Source organism: Prionailurus bengalensis, chromosome B3, assembly GCF_016509475.1.
Source record: "Prionailurus bengalensis isolate Pbe53 chromosome B3, Fcat_Pben_1.1_paternal_pri, whole genome shotgun sequence".
Classification (NCBI taxonomy): Eukaryota; Metazoa; Chordata; class Mammalia; order Carnivora; family Felidae; genus Prionailurus; species Prionailurus bengalensis.
This window is the reverse complement of record NC_057355.1, coordinates 61,498,197-61,508,344: the sequence shown is the minus strand read 5'-3', so window position 1 is coordinate 61,508,344 and position 10,148 is coordinate 61,498,197. Positions and strand designations below refer to the sequence as shown.

The following is a 10,148-nucleotide window of genomic DNA, read 5'->3' as shown; positions in this document are numbered from 1 at the left end:
ACCACAAAATATCATAGCCTATGAGAATCACAAGAACATAATTGCCTTAAATTTAAAAAAGTTGTTTTTCCAGAGAACACAGAGTGTTCCTCAGGTCCTCTTGTGCACTCCTGGAGGCCCTCCGTGCCAGGAGGCAGAGAGCAGTAGAGTCGAGAGGGCTTTGAGCTCTACTGTGCAGGCCGAGTTTCTTAGGAACTAGCCTCTTCTTCAGGCCACTTTGGACATGTGTGGGAGCCTGTGGCTATTGGGCCCTTTTCCCTGCAGGGAAAGGTTTAAAAAAATGCCTTGGGTATAAAATCCCAACACATGTCTGTGTTATCTTCCTTTGTCTCCTTCTCTCTCTCTCTCTCTCTCTCAACTTTTAAACATGTTTATTTCTTTGATAGAAAGCCAGGGCCAGCCTGCCTGCACCCCTCACCAGAGAGCAGAGCTGGTGTGCGGGCCAGTCAGCCCTGATGGGCTCCGTGCCTCTGACCATGGGAGCAGACACAGGATCGGTGAGGCTCCCTAGGACTTAGGAGGGACATTGGCTCTTCAGGCGTTTCTTCTTCTCCACCGCCAGTCTCAGGGCCTGAAAGAGCTTGTCTTTGTTATTCAGGATGTTGTACTCAGAGAGCTTCACCAGCTTGTCAAAGGCGGCCTCTGTGTATGTCAGCTCCTTGGTAGCATATGGAGTTTTGGGGCCATAAATGTCAACGTGGCCCTGCTCCAGCTCCTCGGGGCTCCTCTCCACACCTGGAGGTGGCAGAAGGACTTGCTATACATGGAAGGTTGTAATGACTTGTTTCTGCATCTCTCCCTATGGCCTGTCTCAGCCCACACGGGCGCACACACCTGCATGAAATTGTGCACACACATGCACACACACGCACACGCACACCTCCAAGCTCCTCAGGGGCAGGGATGTGACTTGCACATCTTAGGGCTGCCCAGGCATGACACAGTGCCAGGCACACAGTTGGATGTCAATAAATGCTGAATGACTGAAAGAGTAGAAGATGGCATTGCTGGCTCATGGGGGGGGAGGGGGCTTTCTTTCTTCCTAAAGCCACGGTTGACTCAGATTAGAGCTAAGCCAGGCTTTCCTGTTAGTAAAGTCAAAAGACTGCACAAGTCCAAAGATAGGAGCTCCTGGCCCAAAGCTAGCAGGTGGTGGGAGCCAAGCTCAGAGGTGGCTTACCTGGGGCCTTGTACTTCTGGAAGGTGTCATTGATGAGTGGGAAGAAAATCACGATGGGAGCATCAGGTTCTTGGGAGTTCTCCATCAGGTAGCACTCCTTGAGATTTTCGTCCCCCTCTTGCACTTCGTATTTGGGGAAGGGGATATTCTGCACAGAGCAGTACTCACAGGTTTGTTTCATGGGCTGGAATATCACAAGAGGACATGTTTGAGTATTAGGAGTGGTGGGGGTGGGTAAGAAACATGAACTTCTTAGATCCAGCTTCCTGATTTCCCCTGCTAACAACTCAGGTCTCCAGCTACTCTGCCTGTTTGTGCTATTTTTAGAACAAAGAGCCTGAGGCAGTAGGTTGGTCTGTGTCCAAGTGAAAGCTCCTTCTGAAAGTGGATGGAGCCCTTTCAATGATGCTTCACCCAAACACAACCTGGGTAGATGGGGGTGGCAGCCTGAGGGTGACTGGAGCCACACCAGGGATAGCCATGTCTGGTCAGGCTCCTGTGCGATGTGCATGGCCCTGGGAACTGACAAAGGGCCGACTCTGAAAAAGCATCTTTATAAACATGATGTCACAGAAAGAGCAAGTGGGCTGAGAGTGTCAGAATCCCCTTCATTCTGCCCCCTGTTCTAAGCTCACTAGCTGTGTGATAATAAGCAAGCCACTTCTACTCTCTGTGCCTCAGTTTCCTAAACCTGTAACATGGGAATAATAGCAGTTTTGTCATTGTCTCAAAGGGCTGGTATAAAGATAAGGTGAGAGCGTGTGTAGGAAAGTACATTGTCACTCATTGACAAACTGAAGTCATCGTCATTGGTGTCATGCTTTATCATTGGTCTATACTTCCCTTTCCTGGGTTCAGAATAGGACTGTATGAAAGTAGACCAAAAAACAATTTCTTTCCCTTAAAAGGCCAGAACTTTTCAAAGGTAAATAGAGAAAAATAAATAAAAAACCTCTGGTCCTGTTCTTAATATAATTACATGGAGGGTCATATTTTCTAGGGAAAGGGGCAATGTGATTATTTTGAAAATAGGACATCATAAGCTCTCAAAATGGTACAAAACTTTAGAATTGACTGGACTCTATTAAGGTCATTTAAAAATTTTTTTTTTTTTTTTGCAGCTTAAGAATTGCCAAATACAGCAAATGCTCAGATAATAGAATTGCTCAGAAATAAAATTAGAACTCGCTCCACGAATCTACTTAAACCTCACACTGCATGTGGAGGTCAGCTGGCTGCCCTCCCCTGAGGTTTGGACAGCCAACCTCATATCAGGCACAGAAGCTTGAGTTTCTCCGATGCTAAGTCTTTGGGCCTGCGGGGAATGCGTGTTCTCCCATTTCCCAGCTTCATGGGGCTCATTCAGTGGCCTGTCTCAGAAGGGGCACAGTGCTCTGCTCATGCAGACTTTCTCTGTTACACTTGCCTTTGTCTGGGACCCAGCACAGTAATTGAGGTGGATGATGAGGTCGACTTTTCTCTCAGGCCTAAGGAGGGGCGGGTAGCTGGAATTGACAAAGAATGCAGTGTCCAACAGGCACAAGTGGTTCACGGACCCCGTCAGCTGGTTTGGGAAAGTATCTAGCACCGTGTCTGAAAGCCAAGATATCCAGTTACCATCATGCACTGGCACCATGATCTCAGGATGGTCACAGGCACCTGGTAGGGACCTAATACCCTGCCTGGAGCTCCTTCACCTGGGACTGGCCCTCCCACCCTCCTGCTTGCAGCCAGGATGCCTGGTGAGTCACAGTGCCCTGTTGGGGTGGACTGATGAAGAACGGCATTATCTTGGGGCTGTTGCAAATCTTTTATGGGATACACATAGAAAACCTACTCTGACTCAGCCACATTGCTTGTGGGGTTGCAGGGGTTTATAGGGTTTACAGGGTTTACACCCTATAAATCAGTACAGACCCTGGGCTCAGAGCTGTCCTTTCTGCCCTGGACAGTGAGAATGAGGATCATCAGGCCAGGCCAAATCAGCCATTTGCAGGCTGCGGACAAGTAAAATACAAATGATGGTGGCAAGTCAATCTTTGAGCCTCAGAGGCGCTGGGAGACGCACTGAGTTGAAATTGCACGACCACAGTTTAAGACCTGGCTCTGCCACTCGCCATGTGGGGGATTCTTGAGCTGGGCCATCCCTGCCCACCTCTAAGGCACCATTCACACTAAAAGGTGCCCCCAGAGCACAACTGAAGAAACTCAGGGCCCACATTTCCCCACCAGGGTCCCAGCTTCTACGTGCTGAAATTGTTGTACAGAGTCAACTAATTAAATAGGAGCACTGCTCCACCTACCGTTCACAGCCTCACCAAACATGGAATACACCATGGGGATAGACTGCCACCCAACCCGATGAACGTGGTCAGGGGGATTTTGTCATCCTTTCTCCAGGGCAGCCTCAACATGCACTTCCCCTTTATCCAAGCAGAGGCAGGCAAGCAGCCAGGACGGGTTACCTCTCCACATGGAGAACTGGCTGTTCTGGAGGTAGTCGGTGTGCAGCTGCAGCCCCAACAGGAAGTTGTGGAACTCAGACACGAAGGACCTATGGGTGAGGATGCTGCGGAAAGTATTGGACAACCAGGACCCTGGGATCACCACCGCGGTGTCCAAGATGTTGGCATCACATTTGGGGATTTCAGGCAGGAGTGGCTCATCTTCTGCAGGGGAGAGGGAGGAGAGAAGGCAGGTCACAAGACCTGGGGTCCCCAGATGGCCCAGGTGAAGCCATGCATTGTTACCTGGCACCCAGAGGTCAGCCACTGTAAGTGCAGCTCATAGCTTCCTTGCCTAAGTTTTAAGGCCTTGGCCAGGAGGACCCAGGCGAGAGAACAGGGGAAGCATAATGGAGATGAGGGGTGATGACAGGCAAGGGGGGGCGGGGTCCCAGAGAGGATAGGGAATCTGGAAGAGCCACCTTTAACTTTGCTCATAGATCCCTAACCCCTTAGTTCTCCTGGGCACCGTGCCACTCTGCCAGCCCTTCCCCCACCCCCACCCCTCGGGCCACAGCTGGCCCCTGAAGCTTGTGAATAGGCCTCGATGGCTCTCCCCTCTGGGCAGGGAAGACCTAACCCTAGCTGCCTTCTCATCTCTGCGAACCCGAGGTGATGCTAAAACACATGGCAGGTGGACTGGTCCTCAGTTTGTGATCCATCCCTCCCCCCATCGCCCAAGCAACAGGGGAAGCCAGTGGGTCACCCACCGATGTCGTGCACTTTATCCCTCGTCCACCTGTGGAAAAACTCCTCTGAGGTATGGGACAGATTCCAGGCATCGAGCAAGTTCAGGGAGAAGATGCTGCTCCACAAACCTAGGGACCAAGGCCAGCCGTGAGCAGTTCTATCCCAGAGCCCCCACCCAGACACTGACTGCTTCTACCTTGGCCTTGATGTTCCCTTCCAGTCAGGCTGCTCAGGAGGTGGGATAGACTTTGATTTCCCTCTCCCCACAGTGCAACTGGACACATGGGACTGATGAGGGCTTGCTGGCAAATGCAGGAGGGTCACATGCTCAAGGATAACCCAAATCGGCAGCAGCACCCAGGACAAGATCCTGGGGTAATAGAGCAGGCCTCGCTGTCACTCCTCTAATTCAAAGGCGGGGCCTGCCCAGCATGGGGCCGGAGGCGGGGGTGGGGGTGGGGGTGGGGGGTGGGTGGTTTGCCCAGCATGGGGCGGGCGGTGGGGGGTGGCCTGCCCCTGGGCCTTGGATGCCAGGAGTCACCTAGCATGTAGCACATCCTTGACTCTGGGATCCTTTTCATCAGCCGCCCCATGAAGAACTCGGATCCGAAGAGCTCAGTGGGGATGAAGGCGCCGTACTTCTGCAGGCCCACTTCGTAGGGGGAGAACTCGCACCACTCTGCACACGAAGCCACAGGGCAGGGTGTCAGTCTCAGGCTTGGACAGCCCCGTCCCCCCTCCTCACCGCTTCTATGGGGTCCTGGACCTCGTGGGGCCTGGGGCAGGGAGGCTGCAGTTCCCTCGCAGGGCACATGGGGGCGCCCGCGACCAGCCTCTGCCGGCAGGGCACGACTCTACTTTGTAGCCTGCAATGGCTCATTTACTCCACCAAATTGGATAAAAGGAGACCACAACTGACCTCGAAACAGGGCAGGTCTCTAGAGTCCCTCCTTCTGGTCAGCTTAAGAAATACGTAGAACCTCTTCCCTATCCATCAAACCTCTGCTCCTAGAAAAGCCACAAGACCCCACCAGACTGATCCATCTACACAAAAGGGGTAGTAAAGTCAATTTCTTCAGTTGTCAGTGCAGTCTTTTGATGTAGAGGTTGGCAAAACTATGGTGGCGGGGTATGTGTGCTGGGTACCTTGGCTTGCTGAGAAGGGACCCCCTTATAAATTTCTAGCCACCAGTGTTACCTCTGAAATCCTGGTTGCTTACATCATCCTTGACATTGATGGTGAGGTAGATGGGCAGGGGGTTCTGGCCCTGGGATAAAGCAGCACGCTGATCTGACAGTTTGCATTCATTTCTCTGTGGGGGGTGGGGGGGAAGGGGATGAAATGGTTAAGGAGAAGAAGCAAAGCCGCCTGGAGGCGTTTTAGAATTAAGGGGAGAGTTTGGACCTCCAGCAGACCATTTCCTGGCTCCTGAGCCCACCAGACCTCTGTCCAGGTCCCAGCTACACCGGTCAAAGCTGCTCTTAAAATGCACCCGTAGAATGTTCACCCACGCTTGGGCTATTCACCATCCCAGACATATGGACAGGAGTGGGACTGAATCTGCCATTTAGGGCTGTCCCTGGGAGTCCCAGGGTTCTCCTTGTGTCTCAAGGACCAGAGAATAAAAGGTAGGGGTGGAAAAGGCCACCATTGTCCCTCTTCATTCCCATAATTTCCACCCCACTTTAACTCGAGCAAGTCCATTTTTCTTATCTACTTGGCATGCCTCTCATAAAATTTGTTTGGGAGGGGAAAAAGAGCTGCTTAAAAAAAAATTAAATAAAAGGCTTGGAAAACTGTGTACTAGATGGGCCACAGTCCCACTTAGTCCCCAGAGATCTGTGTTGCAAAATCAGAGTGGGAACCTGCAGATCAGCCAGGGCCACAGGCCACTTCCTGAATGAATCAGCCAGTATAGACAAGGCCAATTGAGGTCTTACAGGCCCAGGCTCTGACCCTAGACCCTAAGCAGCTGCCTGCTAGGTGGCTATCCACGGTTACTCAAGTGTGTGAAGGCCATTGAACCTGCGTGAGATGGTAAACATATGTGTGGGACAAATAACACTTGGGCCTCCCTTGAAAGGCAAGCAGGGTGCCTGTCATAGTGGCCCAGAGATCTGGGCATGGCAGAGCTGACTGTCCTGGAAGTACAGAAAACTATAGCCTCAGAGAAGAACCCAGTCCCAAGGGAAAGAGCCTCCTGCCTTGGCCAGAGCGGAGGAGCACAGATCTGCCAACATCAACCCTAGACTTGCTTTCCGGGGAAACTGGGCTCCTCCCACACCAAACGCCAGGCAACACTCATACTTCTGTTGTCAAAAGCCTTGGTGCTTTTCCTCCTCAGCACATGGGGCACTAAGTAGAGTTAGAATTATTAACTACCACTTGTTGAGATAATTCCCATTTAAGGAACAGCACAGAGCAGGACCAGAATTTAAACCCCATCCTGCCTGAATCCAAAAGCCAGTACCCTCAGCTTCTGCCTGCATCATAAGGACAGATTAGATGGTGGGTAATCAAGAGGGTGACGGTGGGTGGGATCCATCAAAAGCTTTGAGCGCTGGGCACCTGGGTGGCTTAGTTGGTTAAGCATCCAACTCTCCATTTCAGCTCAGGTCATGATCCTAGGCTCATGGATCCTAGGCTGATGGATCCCAAACCGTGTTGGGCTCTGAGCTGAGTGTGGAGCCTGCTTGAGATTCTCTCTCCTCCCTCTGCCCCTCTCCAACTGGCACCTGTGCTCTCTCTCTCTCTCAAAATAAATAAACATTTTTAAAAAAGCTATTGAGTGCCTCAACTCTGAACCCCCTGACATGCAGGAGGCACTTAATTTTGTTGACAGAAAAAAACGAAGAAATAAATGCATTCTGAAGATGGGATTCAGGTAATCCTTGGTTTCTCAAATGTTTGGGTTTTCTGGAAGAGGGAGCCTCCTAGAAAATAATTTGCCATCCTTCTGTCTCCTGGCAAGTTCTATTTTGAAATCAGAACTCCTCAGATACCTTTGGGAGCAGGGCAGAGAACCACGGGTCTGGATAGAAATTAGGTGGAAAGTTCTGCTTTAGGGCCAAGCAGCAGCCAAAGTTGGCTCCTCCCTGGGGCCTGTGCAGCTGGAAGGGTCCGGGTGTTAGGTGAGCTCACCCTGATGTCCAGGAACACAGCACCCCAGGGGATGCCACTGCTCTACCACCACCCACATGGCTCTCACAGCATCTGAGAGCCCCAGCACAGACTGCTTCCCTTCTTGGGCATGTAGTGCTCTGATTGTTAGATCTCAGGGCAGAAGGAACCTCCTTGTGCCCATCTTCCGTGTGGTAGCCATGAGAAGGAGCATTGCAGATCTTCAACTAAGGACCTCAGCTGCTATGCTCTGAAATCCATGACTGAGTTTGTGCTGGGGTCACACTTCCCACTGGGCTGCTCCCAGCCCCTGACTGACATCAGGGATACTGAGGCAGGCCCATGCACACCCATGGAGGGCATGAAACTCCTCTGACAGATGACTTGTCCAGAAGACTCTCCAAGAGCCTTGCTGAACCTTCTGGACCAACAGTCTAAGATGCTTCCACCCACCTCTTCTTCCCTCTTTCCTCCACTTGGGGTCAGACTTGTATCACAGTCTGATCACTCACCAGTCTCCTCCAGGTCCCTCCCCATTTTCTCTCCTGGTGTCTTTCGCATGGCTCTCAGAAGACATGCTGTTCTCTGCAGGACTGTACCTACACCATCCCCACCATGAGGGTCTCAGTCATACTCTCACAGGGTATGTGTAAACAATCCCACCGTCTTCTTCCATCGTGCACTTGGGCACCTCATGCTTCCTACGGTCCAAAGATGAATCTGCAGGTCTAACCTAACTTCCTTCCGCTGAAATGGAAGTCCAGACTCCCCCTCATGAAGAAAGAGAGCTGGACATCAGCCAGGGCAGGTCGGACCCCAGGAGAAGCTGAGTACCTACCTCATCCCCCAGACAGGCCTCAATCAGAAGGCCCCAGAAATCTGTAAAGGTGACCTTGTAGCCTTCCTGACTGCGCTGCCGAAGCTCCTCCTGGAATTTGCAGAGCTGGTCTGGGAATAGGGAAGGCATCTTGTCCTTGACCACATGCCTCCGTGCCTCAAATATGGCCGGCTCCAGGTTTTTGGAGGACCAGTCAGGATCACGGTACAAGGTAGCCATGGTCCTGGAGACAGATAGGTATGGGGAGAGAACTGAGCCAGCCCTGGACCAATCAACACCAGACCCTGGCCAGAGAGAAGGTGGACAGGTCACGGGAGACCCTGACCAACCAGGTCAGAAGCCTGGAGGAAAGGGGTGAATGTTATTATTCATAGTCACAATGGCCACCCTTTCCTGACTGCCTACCACATGCCAGGTAGAGCATGTTGCTTAAGAATGAAGACTCTGGGGGCACTTGAGTGGCTCACTTGGCTAAGTATCTGATTCTTGATTTCAGCTCAGATAATGATCTCATGGTCCATGGGATCAAGCCCTGCATTGGGCTCTGCACTGACAGCATGGAGCCTGCTCGGGACTCTCTCTCTCCCTCTCCCTCTGCCTCTCCCCCATGCACTCTCTTTTTTCCCTTTCTCCCTCTCTCAAAATGAAGAAAATAAACATTAAAAAAAAAAAGGCGAGGACTCTGGAACCAGGTCTTCCTGGTTCAAACCCAGACTCTGTCACTCACTAGCTGTGTCATCTTGGGCAAGTTATCTAACTGCACCTCACATTAGTTTCCCCATCTGTGGAATGGAGAGAATTATGATAATTATACCTAACCTCACAGAGTTAATGTGAAGATTATACAAGTTCATGCAATTTAAAGTGGTTAGAACAGTAGCTGGCACAAAGTAAGGGCTGGGTCGTGGAGCGGTGAGGCCAACATTTGAACCCAGGCGTGGCTGATTCCAAACCTTGGACTCTTTCCACTCTGCCACATTAATTCCCATAATTATGATGCCGGCTAAAGATTTATTTCCCCTTCTTCTTAACTTATATGTGGGCAGTGGTAAAAGAGTGAAACAAACACAGGGATCCCCCCAGCCCTGGGTTTTTGCCTTTTCATGGCCTGGACCCAACCTTTCTGTCTATGTCAGGACAGGACCCAGGAACCCCATATCCTACGGGGACCTTGTCTGTGGCTTTACTGTTATCTGAGCAGTGGTCTCTTCCTTCACAGGGCTTGTTTCTGGTCTGGGAAGGTGGGGGTTAGTCGAGAGATTTCAACAACAAAAAGAACCCTACTCTCCATAAGATTCATTCTTACTTTTACATGTTTAAAAAGCTTTCAAAACCATTATAAATGATTGATTTAAAAATTAAAAAAATTTTTTAAATTTTTTTGAGAGACAGAGAGAGACAGAGCATGAGCGAGAGAGGGGGGCAGAGAGAGACACACACACACATAGAATCCTTAGCAGGCTCCAGATTCTGAGCTGTCAGCACAGAGCCTGATGCAGGGTTTGAACTCATGAACTGCGAGGTCATGACCTGAGTTGAAGTCGGACCCTTAACTGACTGAGCCACCCAGGTGCCCCTAATTGTTTTTTAAAACAATTTATTTGATTGATTTTAAAGAATACTTTCCAGTGCTTCCCCAGCCCAGGAGACCTTCCCCCCTTCCCCCCTTCCCCTTAAGTTCCTCCTAGTCTTCTTCTTGGCCCAGCAGGGCCAGGAGGATACAGCTTCCCCTCCACCCTGATGGAAGCAGGATTTATCTCTTAATGTACCACCCATGGGCAATGCCAATAAATGTCAGCTATCCTTCTGTCCCAT

The 10,148-nt window shown here is 50.9% G+C and overlaps 1 protein-coding gene across 3 annotated transcripts in view; it reads right to left on the bottom strand.

Annotated features, from left to right (window-relative positions):
* Positions 1–354: 354 nt before the first annotated feature.
* The window catches only part of PLA2G4E (phospholipase A2 group IVE), a 55,516-nt gene continuing 45,722 nt past the window's right edge, over positions 355–10,148 (bottom strand). For all 3 annotated transcript variants that reach the window (XM_043554167.1, XM_043554168.1, XM_043554169.1), the window contains 8 exons: positions 8,334–8,556; positions 5,573–5,687; positions 4,916–5,053; positions 4,395–4,502; positions 3,646–3,849; positions 2,607–2,773; positions 1,181–1,364; positions 355–735 (listed from right to left, as the gene is read on the bottom strand). In XM_043554167.1, the coding sequence (XP_043410102.1) occupies positions 515–735; positions 1,181–1,364; positions 2,607–2,773; positions 3,646–3,849; positions 4,395–4,502; positions 4,916–5,053; positions 5,573–5,687; positions 8,334–8,556 (1,360 nt within the window). In that variant the 3' untranslated portion in view covers positions 355–514. The remainder of the gene's footprint in view (positions 736–1,180; positions 1,365–2,606; positions 2,774–3,645; positions 3,850–4,394; positions 4,503–4,915; positions 5,054–5,572; positions 5,688–8,333; positions 8,557–10,148) is intronic.